Source organism: Lucilia cuprina, chromosome 4, assembly GCF_022045245.1.
Source record: "Lucilia cuprina isolate Lc7/37 chromosome 4, ASM2204524v1, whole genome shotgun sequence".
Lineage (NCBI taxonomy): Eukaryota > Metazoa > Arthropoda > Insecta > Diptera > Calliphoridae > Lucilia > Lucilia cuprina.
In genome coordinates this window covers 95,627,346-95,650,941 of record NC_060952.1, presented here as the reverse complement: position 1 = coordinate 95,650,941, position 23,596 = coordinate 95,627,346, and the positions used below count along the sequence as shown (strand labels likewise).

Genomic DNA, 23,596 nt, shown 5'->3' with positions numbered 1-23,596 from the left:
GTGTAAGTTTAAATATAAACATTTTTTAAGAAGAAAAAAATTAAATGATATAACAAAAAATTACTTTGGAAATTAGCATAAAGTCAAAGAGCTGAAACTGGGATATGTTACAAAAACTATTTATCAACAGTTTGCGAGCAAATAATTCCAGCATGTTGCTTCAATTAAAAAAGCGTATTATACCATTTTGTGTGGCGTTTTGTAAAAGAACAATTAGTAACACTGTTTAAGTGATTTGTGATGCCATACTATAGACAATACTACATACTATAGACTAGACTATAGACTAGACTATAGACTAGACTATAGACTAGACTATAGACTAATCTGTAGACTAATCTATAGACTAGACTATAGACTAGACTGTAGACTAGACTATAGACTAGACTATAGACTAGACTGTAGACTAGACTATAGACTAGACTATAGACTAGACTATAGACTAGACTATACACTAGACTATAGACTAGACTATAGACTAGACTATAGACTAGACTATAGACTAGACTATAGACTAGACTATAGACTAGACTATAAACTAGACTATAGACTAGACTATAGACTAGACTATAAACTAGACTGTAGACTAGACTATAGACTAGACTATAGACTAGACTATAGCCTAGACTATAGACTAGACTACAGACTAGACTATAGACTAGACTATACACTAGACTATAGATTAGACTATAGACTAGACTATAGACTAGACTATAGACTTCACTATAGACTAGACTATAGACTAGACTATAAACTTAGACTGTTGACTAGACTATAGACTAGACTATAGACTAGATATAGACTAGACTATAGACTAGACTATAGACTAGACTATAGACTAGACTATAGACTAGACTATAGACTAGACTATAGACTAGACTATAGACTAGACTATAGACTAGACTATAGACTAGACTTATAGACTAGACTATAGACTAGACTATAGACTAGACTATAGACTAGACTATAGACTAGACTATAGACTAGACTATAGACTAGACTATAGACTAGACTATAGACTAGACTATAGACTAGACTATAGACTAGACTATAGACTAGACTATAGACTAGACTATAGACTAGACTATAGACTAGACTATAGACTAGACTATAGACTAGACTATAGACTAGACTATTGACTAGACTATAGACTAGACTATAGATAGACTATAGACTAGACTATAGACTAGACTATAGACTAGACTATAGACTAGACTATAGACTAGGACTATAGACTAGACTATAGACTAGACTATAGACTAGGACTATAGACTAGACTATAGACTAGACTATAGACTAGACTATAGACTAGACTATTGACTAGACTATAGACTAGACTATAGACTAGACTATAGACTAGACTATAGACTAGGCTATAGACTAGACTATAGACTAGACTATAGACTAGACTATAGACTAGACTATAGACTAGACTATAGACTAGACTATAGACTAGACTATAGACTAGACTATAGACTAGACTATTGACTAGACTATAGTAGACTATAGACTAGACTATTGACTAGACTTTAGACTAGACTATAGACTAGACTATAGACTAGACTATAGACTAGACTATAGACTAGACTATAGACTAGACTATAGACTAGACTATAGACTAGACTATAGACTAGACTATAGACTAGACTATAGACTAGACTATAGACTTGACTATAGACTAGACTATAGACTAGACTATAGACTAGACTATAGACTAGACAAAAATATTTTGTATACATTATTTCTTCTCATCCTGTTTGGTTTTGTGTGGTTTTATTTAAAATTATACATACCTTGTGGAACGTCTTGATGATGTTGAGATTTGTTGCATATCCATGGAACGTGATGAATCACCAGTGCCAACGCTATTTTTGGTGTACACGAACGCGCAAAATGATACAAAAAGAAGTTAAAGAGAAAAAAAACATTAAAATACTTGCACAATATTAAGAAAAAAAAGGCAGGCAGGCAAAGAAAGAGAAAAAAACAAAAGAATAACAATAATTTTTAATTTAAACAAAAATAAAAATTTGCTTTGAAATTAATAATTTGAGATGAATAAAGAAACATAAACATATATATGTAGTTGAAATAAAAAAAAAAAAATTGGCCAAACAATTAAACATTATTCTAGGCAGACAAAAGGCCTGACAGACAGTCAATCAACAAACATATTAAGTACTTGAGAAAAAAATAAAAATAAAACAGAAAAGCAACAAAACAAAAATATTCAAATATAAACAAAAGAATAGAATATAAACGAATACATACACGAAAACTTTGACGCCACGTGGACTTGAGAGTATTTCGGTGGTTAGTTTCTCTTCCGAACTGGCATGGAATGGCAAACCAGCACTGCTGCGTTTATTAGTGCCACCAATACTTCCACCATCTCCTCCCCTTATACTGCCCCCACCACCAATACTCCCGCACTGCCTGTAGTGTTAGTGTTGCTATTTTGCGTATGGAGATTATGATGATGACTACTATTGATGCTGCTGCTGCTATTGCCACGCTGAGATGATGAACGTTTTTTAGGCATAGTGGGCGATTGAATGCTGTGATGACTGATGATGTTGCGGCTGCTGCTGCGATTGTTGTTGCTGATGCTGTAGCAATTGTTGTTGTAATGTTTGTGTACTAATCTCACGTCGATCACTGGGATCGGTATTTTTGTTTGAGCGTTTGCAATTTAGCCAGTGGTATGATGTCACATTTACTCGGCCTATGCCAGACGGTCTTCTGTGAGGCAGCTTATAGTAATAGAAACGTTGCGTATTTGTATCAAACAATTCCCACCATTGTGATGAATCGGTGCGCTTAATTGGTACATCCTGAAACAAATTAAGAGAAAAAAACAACAAAAACAAATTGAGTTAGATACAAACAGATCAGAGCAGAAAAATATCAAGAGATTTTAAAATTATAAATAGATTATGATAAAAATTTAAACAAATTAAAAGTAAACAATTTGGAAAAAAAATTAGGAATATTTAAACAAATTAACTTTATTCAACTTTAGAATAATAAAATACAGAAATTAGATTAACATATCAGCTGTAATTAAGCATTTTTCTAAAATTAACAAATAACAATTCTCTGCCTAACTAAGTTTATATCTCTATGACCCTTTATCATTTCAAATTAAATATCTCAAATTAAACAAACTAAATTATTCTACAATACATATAATTTCTCTTTATTTACGTTTAAAAACAACCAAATTTTAAACAATACAAAATCTTTAATTTTTTTTATTTATATATTTCTCGTAAAATAAGAATAAAAGTGTTTACTTATATGTGTGTATTTTACTTTAATGAGTGCTGTTTTTATATTAAAAAACAAGTAAGAGTTCTATATTCGGCTGTGCCGAATCTTACATACCCTTCACCATGATGTGTTTAAAGCCTTTTGTACCTTTTGACGAACGAAAAAGTACCAAAAAGTCTCCATCTATGGATCTCAGTTAATCCGGGCCATACAAACTTAATTACATGTTCCTAGGTTCAATATTGTAGAAATTGTAAAAAGTACCTTTTGAAGAACGAAAAAGTACCAAAAAGTCCCCTTTTATGGGTCCTCACTTAATCCGGGCCATACATACTTAATTACATGTTTCTAGGTTCAATATTGTAGAAATTGCAAAAAGTACCTTTTGAACAACGAAAAAGTCCCCTTTTATGGGTCCTCACTTAATCCGGGCCATACATACTTAATTACATGTTTCTAGGTTCAATATTGTAGAAATTGCAAAAAGTACCTTTTGAAAAACGAAAAAAGTACCAAAAACTCCCCTTGTTTGGGTCCTCATTAATCCGGGCCATGCATACTTAATTCATGTTTCTAGGTTTCAATATTATAGAAATTTCAAAAAAATACCTTTTGAAGAACGAAAAAAGTACCAGAAAGTCCCCTTTTATAGGTTCTCACTTAATCCCAGGCTTACCATACTTAATTTCATATTTCTAGCCAATAACAAAACATTAGTGCTGCTCTCGCTCTGCTACTCTTGCTCTGCTGCTCTTGCTCTGCTTTGCTTTTATAAACAAATTACAATAACAATATTTACCGTATTGTTATGTATTTGTTTTTGTTTTTTGCAGTTTCTGTCTGAGCATGAATAAAAAATCTAAATTTTATATGAAATTTTCAGAGGTTGTCTCGGTTTTTTGCTCATATCTCCGTTATTTATGGACCGATTTTGCTGATTTTAAATAGCGTTCTTGCCGGTCGTATGTCTGATAGAATTATGGAAGATTCGGATCTCGCAGATATCTGGGGTCTTCTAAAAACTGATTTCAACAAACATACAGACAGACAGACAGACAGACAGACGGACAGACAGACAGACGGACATGGCTTAATCATCTCCGCTACCTATAAGGATCCAGAATATATATACTTTATAGGGTCGGAAAATTATATTATAGAAATTACAAACGGAATGACAAACTTATATATACCCTTCTCACGAAGGTGAAGGGTATAATAAACAGATCTATGTAAAAAACAAAACCAAATAAAAAAGCAAATAAGTCAAGGTTATTTATTTAAAAGAAAAAAAATTCTGGAAATAATCCCGCCCGATTGCTGTTGTGTTTTGCGGTTTCAGTTCTAGAAGTAATAAAAGTTTAAGGTCTTTTCAAACGTTTTTACAAGGAGGTGAAGATCATATAATAATTCAAATAAAATAGACTAGTGTATAGTCTAGTCTATAGTCTAGTCTACAGTTTAAATTAGACTATAGACTAGACTATAGACTAGACTATAGACTAGACTATAGACTAGACTATAGACTAGACAATAGACTAGACTATAGACTAGACTATAGACTAGACTATAGACTAGACTATAGACTAGACTATAGCCTAGACTATAGACTAGACTATAGCCTAGACTATAGAGGCTGTAGTCTAGTCTATAGTCTAAGCTATAGTCTAGTCTATAGTCAAGTCTACAGTCTAGTCTATAGTCAAGTCTATAGTCTTATATATAGTCAAGTCTATAGTCTAGTATATAGTCTAGTCTATAGTCTTGTATGTAGTCTAGTCTATAGTCTAATCTATGGTATAGTCTATAGTCTAGTCTATTGTCTAGTCTATATTCTAGCCTATAGTCTAGTCTATAGCCTAGTCTATAGTCTATTCTATAGTATAGTCTAATCTATAGTCCATTCTATAGTCTAGTCTATAGTTTAGTCTATAGTGTAGTCTATAGTCTAGTCTATAGTCTAGTCTATAGTCTAGTCAATAGTCTAGTCTATAGTCTAGTCTATAGTCTAGTCTATAGTCTAGTCTATAGTCTAGTCTATAGTCTAGTCTATAGTCTAGTCTATAGTCTAGTCTATAGTCTAGTCTATAGTCCAGTCTATAGTCTAGTCTATAGTCTAGTCTATAGTCTAGTCTATTAGTCTTAGTCTATAGTCTGTCTATAGTCTAGTCTATAGTCTTGTCTATAGTCTAGTCTATAGTCTAGTCTATAGTCTAGTCTATAGTCTAGTCTATAGTCTAGTCTATAGTCTAGTCTATAGTCTAGTCTATAGTCTAGTCTTTAGTCTAGTCTATAGTCTAGTCTATAGTCTAGTCTATAGTCTAGTCTATAGTCTAGTCTATTGTCTAGTCTATAGTCTAGTCTATAGTCTAGTCTATAGTCTAGTCTATAGTCTAGTCTATAGTCTAGTCTATAGTCTATTCTATAGTCTAGTCTATAGTCTAGTCTATAGTCTAGTCTATAGTCTAGTCTATAGTCTAGTCTATAGTCTAGTCTAGTCTATAGTCTAGTCTATAGTCTAGTCTAGTCTATAGTCTAGTCTAGTCTTAGTCTAGTCTAGTCTTTAGTCTATAGTCTAGTCTATAGTCTTAGTCTATAGTCTAGTCTATAGTCTAGTCTATAGTCTAGTCTTTAGTTCTAGTCTATAGTCTAGTCTATAGTCTAGTCTATAGTCTAGTCTATAGTCTAGTCTATAGTCTAGTCTATAGTCTAGTCTATAGTCTAGTCTATAGTCTAGTCTATAGTCTAGTCTATAGTCTAGTCTATAGTCTAGTCTATAGTCTAGTCTATAGTCTAGTGTACTTTTTCGTTCTTCAAAAGGTACTTTTTACAATTTCTACAATATTGAACCTAGGAACATGTAATTAAGTTTGTATGGCCCGGATTAACTGAGGATCCATAGATGGAGACTTTTTGGTACTTTTTCGTTCGTCAAAAGGTACAAAAGGCTTTAAACACATCATGGTGAAGGGTATGTAAGATTCGGCACAGCCGAATATAGAACTCTTACTTGTTTTTTAATATAAAAACAGCACTCATTAAAGTAAAATACACACATATAAGTAAACACTTTTATTCTTATTTTACGAGAAATATATAAATAAAAAAAATTAAAGATTTTGTATTGTTTAAATTTGGTTGTTTTTAAACGTAAATAAAGAAATTATATGTATTGTAGAATAATTTAGTTGTTTAATTTGAGATATTTAATTTGAAATGATAAAAGGGTCTTAGAGATATAAACTTAGTTAGGCAGAGAATTGTTATTTGTTAATTTTAGGAAAAATGCTTAATTACAGCTGATATGTTAATCTAATTTCTGTATTTTATTATTCTAAAGTTTGAATAAAGTTAATTTGTTTAAATATTCCTAATTTTTTTTCCAAATTGTTTACTTTTAATTTGTTTAAATTTTTATCATAATCTATTTATAATTTTAAAATCTCTTGATATTTTCTGCTCTGATCTGTTTGTATCTAACTCAATTTGTTTTTGTTGTTTTTTTCTCTTTATTTGTTTCAGGATGTACCAATTAAGCGCACCGATTCATCACAATGGTGGGAATTGTTTGATACAAATACGCAACGTTTCTATTACTATAATGCTGCCTCACAGAAGACCGTCTGGCATAGGCCGAGTAAATGTGACATCATACCACTGGCTAAATTGCAAACGCTCAAACAAAATACCGATCCCAGTGATCGACGTGAGATTAGTACACAAACATTACAACAACAATTGCTACAGCATCAGCAACAACAATCGCAGCAGCAGCCGCAACATCATCAGTCATCACAGCATTCATCGCCCTCTATGCCTAAAATACGTTCATCATCTCAGCGTGGCAATAGCAGCAGCAGCATCAATAGTAGTCATCATCATAATCTCCATACGCAAAATAGCAACACTAACACTACAGGCAGTGCGGGGAGTATTGGTGGTGGGGGCAGTATAAGGGGAGGAGATGGTGGTAGTATTGGTGGCACTAATAAACGCAGCAGTGCTGGTTTGCCATTCCATGCCAGTTCGGAAGAGAAACTAACCACCGAAATACTCTCAAGTCCACGTGGGCGTCAAAGTTTTCGGTATGTATTCGGTTTATATTCTATTCTTTTGTTTATATTTGAATATTTTTGTTTTGTTGCTTTTTCTGTTTATTTTTATTTTTTTCTCAAGTACTTAATATTGTTTGTTGGATTGACTGTCTGTCAGGCCTTTTGTCTGCCTAGAATAATGTTTAATTGTTTGGCCAATTTTTTTTTTCTTTTATTTCAACTACATATTATGTTTTTGTTTCTTTATTCATCTCAAATTATTAATTTCAAAGCAAATTTTTATTTTTGTTTAAATTAAAAATTATTGTTATTCTTTGTTTTTTTCTCTTTCTTTGCCTGCCTGCCTTTTTTTTCTTAATATTGTGCAAGTATTTTAATGTTTTTTTTCTCTTTAACTTCTTTTTGTATCATTTTGCGCGTTCGTGTACACCAAAAATAGCGTTGGCACTGGTGATTCATCACGTTCCATGGATATGCAACAAATCTCAACATCATCAAGACGTTCACAAGGTATGTATAATTTTAAATAAAACCACACAAAACCAAACAGGATGAGAAGAAATAATGTATACAAAATATTTTTGTCTAGTCTATAGTCTAGTCTATAGTCTAGTCTATAGTCTAGTCTATAGTCTAGTCTATAGTCTAGTCTATAGTCTAGTCTATAGTCTAGTCTATAGTCTAGTCTATAGTCTAGTCTATAGTCTAGTCTATAGTCTAGTCTATAGTCTAGTCTATAGTCTAGTCTATAGTCTAGTCTATAGTCTAGTCTATAGTCTATTCTATAGTCTAGTCTATAGTTTATTCTATAGTCTAGTCTATAGTATAGTCTATAGCCTAGTCTAGATTCTAGTCTGTAGTCTGGTCTTTAGTCTAGTCTATAGTCTAGTCAACAGTCTAGTCTATAGTCTAGTCTATAGTTTAGTTTATAATCTAGTCTATATTTTAGTCTACAGTTACAGGCTTATCTATGGTCTAGGTTTGTAGCTTAGTTTAGTCTAGTCTGTTGTCTAGTCTTTTATAGACGCTAGGCTAAAGAGGCTAATCTGTAATCTGATCTATAATTTAGTCTATTCTTTAGTTTATTCCATTGATTATAGCCTAATATACAGTCTAGGTTATAGTCATCTAGTCTATTGTAGAGGCTGCTGTCTTTATAACCGTAATTCGCTAGACTATAGACTAGTATAGACTAGACTATAGACTACGCTATTGACTAGACTATAGACTAGTCTTAAAAAAAAACATTTTTATTAATAAAGTATGAAACTGGGTTTTAATGGATTTGACTTAATATTCAAAGTTAAAAAAAAATATACAAATAATTAAAACCTTTAGGTTGTTATGCGTCTGCAGTTTATCAATGTCATACATATTTTAATTATTGCATTTACCTACTACTGCTTTTAAAGAACAGTGTTGCCAGAAGATATTATTTTATAACTTTTATAATCCTTGTTCGTATTCGAGCAAAAAATGTCTTCTATATTTATCTCTTTTCTATACGATTATTTCTACAAAAGAAAATCTTCTCGGATAAGGTTTGGCAACTATGGTTGCATTTTATAATTGTTTGCAGTACATGTCTGTATGTAAAATCCGAACTAAATGTAAATGTCAACATGAACACACATACACACCAATCCAAATCTATGTATTAATGTTTATAAACATGTTGCTATTGTATGTAAATAATATGCTTTCGTATTAGTATGTTAAGAGTTCAAGGTTATTTTTGCAAAACATACAATTAGTTACAAACATTATTCAAATATACAAATATACCGAGAGTTGCATTTGTTTTGAAACATGTAATAAGAAATATTATATATGTATATCTGTATTTCAATATGAGTAGTTTATGTATTTTCGGACTAGGCCATTTTCAATCCCCACCACTTCTTCTCTTCATTCATTATTTTCATTCATCTTGTTGTTGTTTTTTTTTCTGATTTTTTTTCTTTTCCTCTTCTTCAATGACCTTCATCTTCGTCATCATTGGATGTCACTCAGTCAGCAGTTTGTAATGAAATGTTGGCTTCTGTTCTTTGTTTTGGGGGCAACAAAAAAAATGTTTAAGAATGAAATAAACGGAAGCTTCAAAATACAGATTTCATTTACTAAACAATTTGTATTCTTTTTAATATTTGCTCTTACTTATTTTGTAATATTATTAGCAAATACAAGAAAAATGGCAAAGTTTATAAGCAGGGATGGAAAACTAATACAAAACAGACTTCAATCAAGACTACAATATAGACTAGACCACATAGTAGATTATAGACTAGACTATAGACTAGACTATAGACTAGACTAAAGACTAGACTAAAGACTAGACTATAGACTAGACTATAGACTAGACTATAGACTAGACTATAGACTAGACTATAGACTAGACTATAGACTAGACTATAGACTAGACTATAGACTAGACTATAGACTAGACTATAGACTAGACTATAGACTAGACTATAGGCTAGACTATAGACTAGACTATAGACTAGACGATAGACTAGACTATAGACTACACTATAGACTAGACTATAGATTAGACTATAGACTAGACTATAGACTAGACTATAGACTACACTATAGACTAGGTTATAGACTAGATTATAGACCAGATTATAGGCTAGACTATACTATGGACTAGACTTCTTACTGTTAACTAGTCAATAGTCCAAAAAACATTCTATTCAACTTTTCCATCCTTGTATTTTCAACATTAATCAATATGCTCTATTACATAGAGTGTATAAAGAAGAATCTAAAGAATAAGAAGCAAATCATGAGATAACAGATGAGCAGCATCTCTTTTGATAACGAGGACAAAATGTCAATTGAATTACAAATAGAAAAAAAAAACAGAGAAACATTTTAGCAACAGGACCTTCACCTCTTTGACTTACTGCTCTGCTTGGCATGGCTGACTACTCATGCCAAAAGTTCAATATTAAATAAAAATTGATGTCAATATTAACATTTTTATTTTAAACTATTTCATAGTTTTATTTTAAATGAAGGCTAAAATTAAATAACAAATATGTTTAAAAGACTTAAGTGCTGCGAACTTTATTAATTAGAAAACTTTATGATTTTTATGATTTTATTAAATATGATTGTTTAAACCATTCCCTTTCTGTACTTTTTCCATACGTCTCTGTTTAATTTTGTAAAATATATTTACATAATATTACAAATATCTAAAACATATTTAGAATTCAATTACAAAATAGCAAAAAAAAACAATAATAAATTATTTATCATCATTTACATTTTACTATTTAGAATTGTATCGCATTTTGTTTAATAAATGACTGAAAGTGTTCATGTGTTTTTTTTTTTTTATTTCATAATTTTTCTTTGTTAATTTTAATTAATAAATATTTTTCCAACAATTTTGCATATGTTATTTATAAAATTGTTGTTATTTGAGTATAAATAAAAAAGAACAGCAAATATTTAATTGGAAAATTGTGCAAAAATTCTCATAATGCAGAAAGACAGACAGGCAAAGTTAAACAGAATAAAAATTCAGAAATTTCATGCTAAAAATATTATTGACCAATGAAATGTATATTGTCTGTACATATGGATGGCTTGAGTATCAGTTTAATATATATTTTTTTTATATTTTTATTATTGTTTTCTGTTAATATTATAATGGACTAAACAAAACAAAATTAGGTCATCAACACCAACAAAACGTCATCATCGTCATCAGCAGCAGCAACAGCAGCATCATTATCATATAGATAATAATCTATATTGTTTTTGTGGTATGTGCCACACAGCCTGCACAAGTTTATTTTACATTAGGGCTAATCACAGTTTGTTTTAAAGCAGTCGTATTCGAGAAGTTTTGTTTGAAGAAAGTTCGATTTGAACTTAATATTAAAATTTTAGGGTTTTTCGTAATAAAATCATAAATTATTATTAATAAATTTTATTAATTTAAAAGTTCTTAGTGTAAAAGCTTAATTTCGAAAATTCGAACTTAATTTCGATATTAAAAAAATTAAAAAAAATTATAACTTTTTGCGAAAAATTGCTATTAAATTCATAAAATTGACATATTTTTCGTCAGAATATCAACTTCGAATTTTCGAATTTAATTTCGAAATTATAAAAAAGAAGCTAATTTAAAGATTTTTGTTAAAAAATTGCAAATTTTTATTTAAATTTAGCAAATTAAGGAAAAATTTATGGTATAATTAGAATTTCGAAAATTCGAACTTAATTTCGAAATTTCAAAAACTATAAAATGTTATAACGTTTTTGGCTAAAATCATAAATTACATTTAAATTTGATTAATTTAGGAAATTTTGAGGTATTAATGCAATTTCGAAAATTTGAAACATAATTTCGAAATTAGAAAAATTGTCAAAATTTATGATTTTTGGAAATAATTTTATAAGTTATTGTTTAATTTAAAAAATTATTTCATTTTTTTATAGTTCGAGCTTAATTTCGAAAATTCGAACATAATTTCAAAAAATTAGAAAAATGCCAAAAATTTACGATTATTGGAAATAATTTCATTAGTTATTATTAAATTAAACAATTGAATTTATTTTTTACTCTTAATGCTTAATTTTGAAAATTCGAACATAATTTCGAAATTTTAAAAATCGCCTAAATTTATGATTATTAAAAATAATTTCTTTAATTATTATTAAATCAAACAATTTAATTAATTTTTTACGCTTAAAGCTTAACTTCGAAAATTCGTTCTATTATTCGAAATTATAAAAATTAATAAATTTTTTGATTTTTTATAAAAAAAATCATAAATTTTTATTAAATTTAATAATCTAAAACGTTTTAAGCTTAAAAATGTTCAATTTCGAAAATTTAAACTTAAATTCGAAATAACAAAAATATTTAAAAATTTTTAAATAGTAAATTTTATAACTTTTTATATTGAAATCATAAATTTTTATTAAATTTAATAAACTAAAACATTTTTAGCTTAAAAATAGTTAAATTTCGTAAATTCGAACTTAAATTCGAAATAACAAAAATGTAAAAATTTTTAATGTTTTTGAAAATAAAATCAAAAACTACTGTTATTTATGTGTCATATTTAGTTAAAAAACATTAATATTTCGAATATTCAATCTTAATTTCGAATATGAGAAAACAACCAAATTTGAAAATTTTTCAAAAAAAATTATTAAATTTCTTAAATATTTATTAAATGTATGAGTTTTTATACAACAACTTTAATGTTGAATTCCTTTATTTCTAAATTAGCATAAAATTTCAAAATTTAAGAGTTTTTTTTGTAATAAAATCATAAATTACTGTTGCTTTTAATAAATTTTGACATTTTTAAATTAGGAACAAAATTTCGAATTTATTTTCAAAATCAGAAAATTGGTTAAATTTCATATTCAAAATTACTTTTTAAATAAAAATTTTTAGATTATTAAGATAATATTTTCGAATATTCTAAGTTAAATTTTAATTTTGTATCTCCAAATAAACTGTGATAAGCCCTACTGCAAAATTTATGCGTATGTATAGTCTCCAATATTACAGAATATTTCAGTGCGTTTTTTTCCTAAAAAAAACTACATTTACATCATCTATTTAACCTAAAACACCCTGAATACCGAGAGACACTCAATAGGACAGACACACACATCCAAACAAATTATCCCATCATGTACCAAAATATATGTATATTGTTGCTGTCACACTCTCTAACTAATGATAACATACAACAACAGCAATAACAACAAATATCAAATAATAATGACAACAATGTAGAACAAACAAAAAATATTAAATAAAACTTAAATAGTTTGAAAGAGAAAAAAAAAAAGATAACAACAATGACAAAACATAATGATCATCATTGGCCTAAATTAAATGCAAAAAAAAGAAAATTTGCATTATTTTGTTATTATTAGTGTACTTATATATAATTAATGTTTTACATTGTTTAAATTTATTTATCAGTAGGGATTCTTGTTTATTTTTTTTTGTGACAAAGTATAAATTACCTAATAAAACATGATTAAGTTTTTGGCATTAGTAATAAGAAGATGAATAACAACAAGTTTAGGTGATTGTTTTGCATTTCTATGTCAAACACACTTACACATACAATAAGATATGGTGTCATTCTGCAAATGTAAACAAATAATGAATTTGCAAGCATTCGCCATCTTCTTCTTTGTCCTTTTGTTTTTTTTTTCTTGCAAAAATCATTCACTTGAAACTATTAGCTTAAAAGTTGTTTACATTTTGCACTTGCCAAACAATGTTGCCAAATTAATGTTAATATTAGCATTTTCAAAGGAATTAATATAAAATCTTAAAAAAATACATAAAGGAATTATAAATTTTCAGGTTAAAGTGTAAAACTAATTAATTTTTATTAATCGTGTATGATATTTTTATTTAGAAATATACATATTTTAAAATTTAAATACATAAATGAAATCATAAATTATTTCTCAAGTTATTAATGTTATTTCTTTCTTTATCAGCAATTATTGAGTTTTTTGTTATTTTGTTATTGTTTTAGCCTGGGACTTAGTTAAGTCACAGTAAAAAGAAGTAAGTATGTATTTTGTAGTTGGTTGTGCACGAAGTGGGCAATGGATAGATGAATTGTTTGGATGACTGACTGAATGGATGAATGTTTTATATGGATGAGGCAATTTCTTATGAAGCTCGAAACAACAACAACAACTATTACAGAAAAATATTTATATACTTGTGTATGAACATTGTGTATATGTATGTATATAACCCCAAGTATACTTTCAGTTTTATTTTCAAAATTGTTTTCAAATGTTTGATTAAAGAAATAGCAACAACAACAACTACAAACATTATTACTTTGTTGTGTTTTAGAAATAGCTTTTATATAGTAAATGGATTTTCTGTAGTTATTTTATTTTAAATATGTACTTTTTGTTTTCATTTTCACAACAACAGCAAACCGAAACAAAAAATATATACAAATTTTAAACGCAAACTATTCAAAATGAGAAAATGTTGTGTTTGAATGTTGAAATTTCTTTTAAAAATTGTGGCAAGGTTTTTTGTAGTTGTTGTTGTTGTATTACATTTATATTGTTTTTCAAATTTAATTGCTAAACATTTTCATTACGTTTAATTGCATAAAGTTAAATGGATTGTAAAATATTTATAATTTAATCATAATGTTTTAAAAAAAATCCCTTCCTTCATTAAAAAAAAACTTTGTTTTTAACGCCTTTTAATTACTGGCGTTTTTTTTAAGATATTTATATGTTATGAAAGAAAAACTGGCAACCTCTTAGACAGTTAATGTCACATTACTACTCTAGGTTATCATTCTAAGTGAATGCTAATTTCAATGAAATGACAAATTTATTGCCAATATTTTCATTGAAACCGTTATCGTTTACTTTAAATTATTGTTAAGGAAATGTAAAAGCTAACATATGTATGCATTAAAACTTGCCTTACTACACTGACCTCAACAACTTTCCATGGTAAGAAAAACCTTGTATAGTTTTTAAATTTGACCTAAATTTGATAAAAAAATTAAAATTGTACAAGTAACAAAAAAACCTAAATTATGTTAATGTACAATAAATTTAATGTTGTTAATGATTTAACAAAGAATAAAACCAAACTTGATAAAAAAAAACAACAAAGTTGGTTAATTGTGGGTAACACATGTACATAAATATATTTTTAACCGGGAAAGGTTTTGAAAAACAAATTATATATACATTTCAGTTTTTAGTTTCCCATTAGCGTTCCGGGGTCAAAAGTGTTCTTGTTAAAGCACTTGTTTTTAAATTTGGGTTTATAATGTTAAGAAGAAAAAGAACAAGTGCAAATTAATAACAAGTTGAAAACGAAATAGAAAAACAAAACAGAAGGTGAGAAAGTAATTAAGAAACACAAAATGTAGCGTCACATAAAAAACGTTTCAGAATGATAAGAGTTTTGTATCTACTAAATTAATAGGTGGTTTGAGAAAAAGAATTTAAAATTCTAATTTTCTATATTGATAAATTTATGTTTAGTTATACATCAGTTTTAGATATATTTCAGTTCAATGAGGGATCATTTTCGGATTAGATCTAGTTAAGTAGTAGTTTAGGTTTGAATATATTCACTTCAAGATCAAATTAACTTAATTTCAGGATCAAATGCAATTCTGTTCTGGTTGAGTTCCAGTTGAATTCCGTATCAATTGTTATTTACTTCTCAGAAAGTTCAAGTACTGTTCAGAGGCAATTCTAGTTCATTTTCTTTCTAGAACTGTTCTAGTTCAGTTCTAGTTGAATTCTAAAACAATTTTAAATTAGTTCTAGCTCACTTAAAGATCAGCTGTAGTTTAATTCTGGATCTATTTTAAATTAGTTCTTGAACACTTAAACATCAATTCTAGTTTAATTTTGGATTAGTACTATTTTAAGTCTGGATCTGTTATAGTTCATTTCCATCTCTATCTATTTATCTATCTATCTATCTATCTATCTATCTATCTATCTATCTATCTATCTATCTATCTATCTATCAATCTATCTATCTATCTATCTATCTATCTATCTATCTATCTATCTATCTATCTATCTATCTATCTATCTATCTATCTATCTATCTATCTATCTATCTATCTATCTATCTATCTATCTATCTATCTATCTTTCTATCTATCTATCACTGAATCAATTCAAATTCAATTTCAGTTCTGTATCCATTTAATTAACTTTTCATACTAACATCGTATAGCAAAAAAAAACACAGTTAAGCAACTAAAGCCCTTAACCAAAAAAGGGCAATACCAAAAAACAGACACTTCACAAACAAGCGCCAGTTAATAATAACCAACAATATTTAACAAAAATAATAAAAACAAATTTAAAAAATAAGGTTTCTAAACCACTGACACTCTAACAGCACAGAAAATGCTAATGAAACCTGTAAAAAAGTAAATAATTTCAATTTACAATCAGTTTGTCTTTTAATTTGAAACAATGTCAGTGTCATTTTCTTGCTTTTTGTTAAGCAAACCAAAAAAACTCAAAATTTTTAGTTCTTTGTTCCCTAACTAAGGTTTACAAATTAAAAGTAAAATTATTCATAATAAAAAGAAATCATAAACCGGAAGTATTTTTTGTACATTTATTTTTTTTTTATATTAAAACTAATGGTTAAACAATGAAAGCACTCAAAGAAGAGAGCCAAACAGAAAATAACAAGAAACAATCAATAACTGATATTAACAACAACTACTACTACTTAATACTTGTTTATATGTATAACTGCAGGAAAAAATACACTCAGTATTACATATACAAGTTAAAAGGATAACAAAAATAATAAAACATTAAATGTCAGATTTGAGACACAACAGACACACATGTACTTATACACTTAAAGAAAATGCTACAGTTTTAAAATGTCAAAAAAAGAATGTGAGAGGAAGATTTAAAATTATTTTTAATGACATTTAGAGATGTAAGTTTAAAGGTTGCCACATGAATTTTCTATTTTCAAGTGACTTTTTAGAGTTTTTAAAGAGTTTTTATAGATTTTTTGAAAACATTAATAGATAATGATTAATAATTCAATTTAAAATTAATAAATAAATGCATGTTGTTGTTTCTTTCAGTGCAGCCCAACCTAAACTATATTCAACAAAGAAAAACTTTAAAAATTGTAATAAAAAAAAACTTTAATGAAAGGGGAAGTGAATCGTTTATAATAAACGAAAATAAAAAATCTTATAACAAGATCTCTTATATAAGAAAAAAATTCAAAAAATTCTTAATTCTTAACACGTACTTTAAGCATGAATATGTTTGCTAAAGTGGAAGTAAAAGAAACAACCGTACATGACACGACAAAAAAAAGAACAAAAAATACCAAAAACAAAAAATAAATTAAAAAAAAAACGTCTGCGATATTAAAACAAATTGTTGCTATTTCTTAAATTCGAATATAAACTTAAACAAACGCAAAACTTCAACTACAAAAAAAGTGCACAATATTGAAATGAAAGAATTATTAAAATTTCCATGAATGGAAAAATACTGTATAAGAAAAACTGTCACTAACATTTAAATTTACAAAAGAAAAGAAAAACACAGGAGAGTAGATAGAGTATTGTAAGAAAACTAACAATAATAATGTATAAAAAAACATGCCAATGCATGCATACATAATGAAAAAGAAAAAAAAATACAACAAATCCATACGTTTAAGTTAAATACACCAACAACACCAATGAACACAATCAACTCACAGCAGAGAGAATAAAAATAAAAGGATATCTGGTGTGTGTGTGTTTTTGAGTTTAAACAACTGCAAACTATTCATTCAACATTAATATTTCTAAGGCAGTTCTTTGAATTAATTAAATCATGTTGTAAAACTACGATAAATCCATAAAACTTTTTAATAATTTCTACTTGGATTGTTTTAATTTAGATTTTTTTAATTTAGATTCGAATGAGTTCTTGTTTTGTTCCGAATAAATTACACTTTATACTGGATAGTTTAGTTTTAAATCAGTTCCGATTAATTTTCTTTAGTTCTAGCTTAATTATATTGTTCAGTTCTAGTTCAGTTCTACTTCAGTTCCAGTTCAGTTTTATTTCAGTTCTAGTTCAGTTCTAGTTCAGTTCTAGTTCAGTTCTAGTTCAGTTCTAGTTCAGTTCTAGTTCAGTTCTAGTTCAGTTCTAGTTCAGTTCTAGTTCAGTCGAAGTTCAGTTCTAGTTCAGTTCTAGTTCAGTTCTAGTTCAGTTCTAGTTCAGTTCTAGTTCAGTTCTAGTTCAGTTCTAGTTCAGTTCTAGTTCAGTTCTAGTTCAGTTCTAGTTCAGTTCTAGTTCAGTTCTAGTTCAGTTCTAGTTCAGTTCTAGTTCAGTTCTAGTTCAATTCTAGTTCAGTTCTAGTTCAGTTCTAGTTCAGTTCTAATTCAGTTCTAGTTCAGTTCTAGTTCAGCACTAGATCATATCTAGTTCAGTTTTGGATTAATTTTTAAACTTTTCTATTTTACAAAATATGATTTTCATTTACTTTTAAAACAATTTAAATGTCTGAAGTTTTTTTTTCCTCTCCATTTTAGTTTATAATGGGGACATGCTGCACATAATGAAGTAAAAGGACTTCTCTTTGTCTATCTTCCTCTCTTTTCCATGCCTTGTGTATGTCTGCATATATGGGTGCATTAAAATGAAGGACAATAGCAGAGTGGGGAGGATTTTGTTTTTATTTCTTGAGTTTTTCATTCTTCTGCTTTGTATAAAGTATAAAACAGGAAATTGCATTTTTTTTGTTCTAACTTTGTTACTAAAAAGTACAACAATAACAACAACTATGTAGACTTTTTGTCGTATTATTAACAAACACTGTATGTATTTAGGAAGAACAAATGAACGAGTAGAGAAGAGAAAACAGTCCTAGTTAAAGTACACTAATCAAAGAAATGTTAAAAAATAACACATAAAAGCCGAAGGAAAATTATTGAATTTCTATAAAAAAGGGATATTAATAAAAACTTTGATTTTGTATATAAAATGTTTAAAAGGCAGATGCTTTTAGCTTTTGTTTGTTAAAACCTTTTGTTGTTTAAACCTTTATTAATAAAAATTAACTCTAATGTTTAAAGAGAGGAAAATATTAACATATTCCGTTTTAAAATCTGCATTACCTTTTTGCATTGTTGTAGCTTATTTTTTCAAAGGATGAACGTTTGTTCAACTCAAATCTTCTCGTCTTTGTTGCTGGAAGTAATTTTACAAAAGTTTTCTTTTTCTTGTTGTTTAACAAGTAGTTAAGAAGTTAAGTTTTGTGTTAAATTTAGTGTAATAATTAACAAATTATCCAAGTTTTATTATTTTACAAAAATAAGTAGAAAACTTTGTATTTACTTCCTTAATGTGGGAAATGCAAAAAAAATTATAAACATTTTACAATTTTTAAAGAGTGAAAGAGGAAAATTGCAATTATGTGTGTATGTATGCATCATCTCTATGTAAACATTTTAATGTCAAACCATTAGTTCAAGTTCAGTTGTGTGTAAAATCTATTTTAGTTCTGTTTAATTCAGTTCTAGTTCAGTTCTAGTTCAGTTCTAGTTCAGTTCAAGTTCAGTTCTAGTTCAGTTCTAGTTCAGTTCTAGTTCGGTGCTAGTTCAATTCTAGTTCAGTTCAAGTTCAGTTCTAGTTCAGTTCTAGTTCAGTTCTAGTTCAGTTCTAGTTCAGTTCTAGTTCTAGTTCAGTTCTAGTTCAGTTCTAGTTCAGTTCTAGTTCAGTTCTAGTTTAGTTCAGTTCTAGTTCAGTTCTAGTTCAGTTCTAGTTCAGTTCTAGTTCAGTTCTAGTTCAGTTCTAGTTCAGTTCTAGTTCAGTTCTAGTTCAGTTCTAGTTTAGTTCTAGTTCAGTTCAGTTCAGTTCTAGTTCAGTTCTAGTTCAGTTCTAATTCAGTTCTAGTTCAGTTCTAGTTGAATTAAGAAGTTTTTTATTAATTCGATAACTTTCCTTATAATATCAAAACTATTTTTTCTCTTTCACTTTTTGTTCAGTTTAACTAAATAATAAAAAACATTTTGCCTTAATACCCTCCATTCATTATCTTAATTTTCCTACATCAAAATATTAAGTAATATTTTGAAAAATATAACACATTAACTTATAAAAACAGATAATTTATTAATACATTCCAAAATAAACAATAGACTTAAAAAAGATCTCATAATTCATATAAAATATTAAACATTTTAATACTAAAATAGACAAAAAACATAAATTTAACATATTATTACAAAAAAAAAAACAACAACAAAAAACAAAACAATAAAACCACATTGTGTAGGTGTAAACAAAATATTTATTAGCAGCTTATTAAAATCAATTAACATGTAAATTATTATTAACAACAATATGACAAAAGTCGGGAAAAAAATATAAATTATTGCAAAAAATTGAAACCATAAACAAAAGCTACAAGTCAATACAATAGTGATGACAAAAACGATGACAATGATTACAAAACAGTGGCAGTTAATTAATAAACAAAACAATAGAAGAGATTGACAGCAAAAAATATAAAAGTCAAATGTAATTTTTTTTTAGCTGTGACAGCTTTGTAAACTATTTTGTTTATAACGAAAGGATGCCAATGGCAAATTAAACGGGAAAAAAGAGTTGTCAATAGAAATATTTGACATTAGAAAGAATATTTGTTTGTTCACAAAGTAAAGAAAAAGATGAATGTACAAAAGAATCTTAAGTATTGTTAGAAGTGTAGACATTTGCAAAAATATGCCTATAAGTTAAATAAACTGAAAAAAAGAAAAATTAGGTCACAATAGTTGGGATATTAGACAAATTGATAGGCAAACAAAAGAGGAAGAGTGACAGCATAACATACATACATATAAACTAAACTGCTTTGCAATACAAACAAATATATTTACATATGTATGTAAATCTATGTTTTAAAATATTATAAAAGATGACAACTTAAAATGTTTAAACTTGTTGTTAAATAAGAAAAATCATAGAATATTTTTAAGATTAAAAGAAATTTAATGAATTTATTAAAATTGGAAAATAAGTCTTTTAAAGAGGATATTTTGTTAAGTTTTAAAAAGGAACATTTTTGAAAATATTTATGGTTTTAAATAAAAGCTTTTGTATTATAAATAAAACATAAGAAAATTTGCCATAAATTTCTTTAGTTAAGAAAAAAAAGTTTCGTTAAATTTTTCAAAACGATTAAAATAAAGAAAATTTTCCATCAGTATGACAAAAGTTTTGTTAAAATTTGTATTAGTTTAGAAAATAAAGTTTCGTTAAGTTTTTTAAATGTTTAAAATTATAATTTAGTTTTGTTATAAATTGTTTATTTGTTTAAAGAATATAGCAATAGTTTTCAAAAAATGTTTATAAGTTAGTAAATAAAGTTTCGTTAAGTTTTTCAAATAACCAAATTTACGAAAATTTTTTATATTTGTAAAATACTTTCATTATATTAAAGGAATCCAACAAAAGTTTTGTATTATTTTCATTAGTATAAAAACTAAAGTTTCGTTAATTTTTTAAAATGTCTAAAATTTTGGAAATGTGGATAAATTTCAATAGTATTTTAAGTATTTTTATTAAATTAAGCAAAAGTTTTGTTTAGTTTTTATTAGCTTCGAAAATAAAGTTTCGTTAAGTTTTTTAAATGTTCAAAATTAAGAAAAATTTTAAATTTGTAAAGAACTTTAATTATATTAAAGGAATACCAAAAAAAATTTGTTTAAATAGAGTTAGTTTAGAAAATAAAGTTTCGTTAAGTTTTTCAAATAACCAAAATTATAAAAATTTTCTATATTTGTAAAATACTTTTATTGTATTAAAGGAATCTACGAAAAGTTTTGTATAATTTTAATTCGTTTAAAAACTAAAGTTTCGTTAAGTTTTTAAAATGTCTAAAATTTTAGAAATTTTTACAAATGTCAATAGCTTTTTAGGTATTTTTTTCAAATGTAGCAAAAGTTTTGTTTAGTTTTTATTAGCTTCGAAAATAAAGTTTCGTTAAGTTTTTTAATTGTCCAAAATTACGAAAATTTTCTTGATTTGTAAAGAACTTTCATTATATTAAATGAATACCAAAAAAGTTTTGTTTAAATGGAGTTAGTTTAGAAAATAAAGTTTCGTTAAGTTTTTTAAATGTCCAAAATTACGAAAATTTTCTTGATTTGTAAAAGGCTTTCATTATATTGAACGAATTTTCATTAGTTTAAAGACTAAAGTTTCGTTAAGTTTTTAAAATGTCGAAAATTTTGGAAATTTTTATAAATTTTAATAGCATTTTAATTATTTTTATCAAATATAGAAAAGGTTTTGTTTACATTTTACAGGTTTCGAAAATAAAGTTTCGTTAAGTTGTTTAAATATCCAAAATTACGAAAAAATTTCTAGATTTATAATGAATTTTCTATATGTTTAGTGAATATAACAATAACAATTTATTTATAACAATTTATTAAAATTTTATTAGTTAAGAAAATAAAGTTTCGTTAAGTTTTTTTAATAACCAAAATTACGAAAATTTTCTTGATTTGTAAAGAACTTTCATTATATTGAACGAATACAACAAAATATTTGTATAATTTTCATTAGTTTCAAACCTAAAGTTTCGTTAAGTTTTTAAAATATATAAAATTTTGGAAATTTTTATAAATTTCAATAGTATTTTAAGTATTTTTATCATTTGAAAATAAAGTTTCGTTAAGTTTTTTAAATGTCCAAAATTACTAAAATTTTCTAAATTTGTAAAATACTTTTTTTATATTAAATGAATTCAACAAAAGTTTTGTATAATTATCATTTCATTATTTCGTTATTTTTTTTAATTCTCAAAATAACTAAAAATTTGTTAATTTCAATTGTATTTACAAAAAAATCTGTATTCCTATTATTAAGATTCAAAATAGAGTCACAAATTTTAAAAGTAAATAGAAAAAAAATAAGTAAATAAATAAAAATACAAGATAAAACAGCAAAAACATAAGATGAACAAAAAGAAAAAACAAATAAATTCAATCTATATATAGATAGCACTGAACAGATGTCATTATCATTGGAGTGGAATTGCTCACATTGCTTCACAAGAGTAATAGCAAAAAAAAAAAAAAAAAAACAAGAACTGCTCTTGTAAAATCAAAGAGACACAAACATACATTCATACATATTTATTATTTTTAACATTATCATCATGATTATCATGATCATCATTAACGTCAACCAAGTGCACAACAATGAAACCAACAACAGCAACAACAACAAAAATCGTGCTTTAATATAAAGTCTATTAAATGTTTTGTTTATAACAAAAGAAAAGACAAATCAAACACAAAAGACAATTTCGTTTTGTTAAAAAGCTAGAAAAAACGAAAACTGAATAAAAAAACTGTGAATACTTAAAGCATATTTACATATTGTATGTATGTTTGTATGTTTATATTTTAAAAACTATTTGTGGTCTCTTTTATATGTTCAATTTATTGTTGTTATTGCTTTTTTTTGTTCTTTTTCCTATTTCTACAACTACTACTACTAAGTACTAGTTAATATCCTTTTAAGTGCTACTTAAATATGCAAGTGTGTGCTGCAGTGTTTTCATTCTTGTTTTTTTTCAACTTTGATTAACGGTATATTTATTTATGCTCCCTATTTCTCTCTGCTCTTAAAACTCTCTGTTTATCTAAAAAGGGAACAACACAATAAATTAGAACACATTTATGTTTGTGTTTACA

The 23,596-nt window shown here is 27.0% G+C and overlaps 1 protein-coding gene across 1 annotated transcript in view; it reads right to left on the bottom strand.

Moving 5' to 3' along the window:
• The window catches only part of LOC111683091, a 34,069-nt gene that overhangs the window by 5,863 nt on the left and 4,610 nt on the right, over positions 1-23,596 (bottom strand). Inside the window, 5 exon segments of the mRNA XM_046948849.1 lie at positions 1,794-1,866; positions 2,274-2,382; positions 2,581-2,672; positions 2,674-2,756; positions 2,759-2,834. Of these exon segments, the coding sequence (XP_046804805.1) occupies positions 1,794-1,866; positions 2,274-2,382; positions 2,581-2,672; positions 2,674-2,756; positions 2,759-2,834 (433 nt within the window).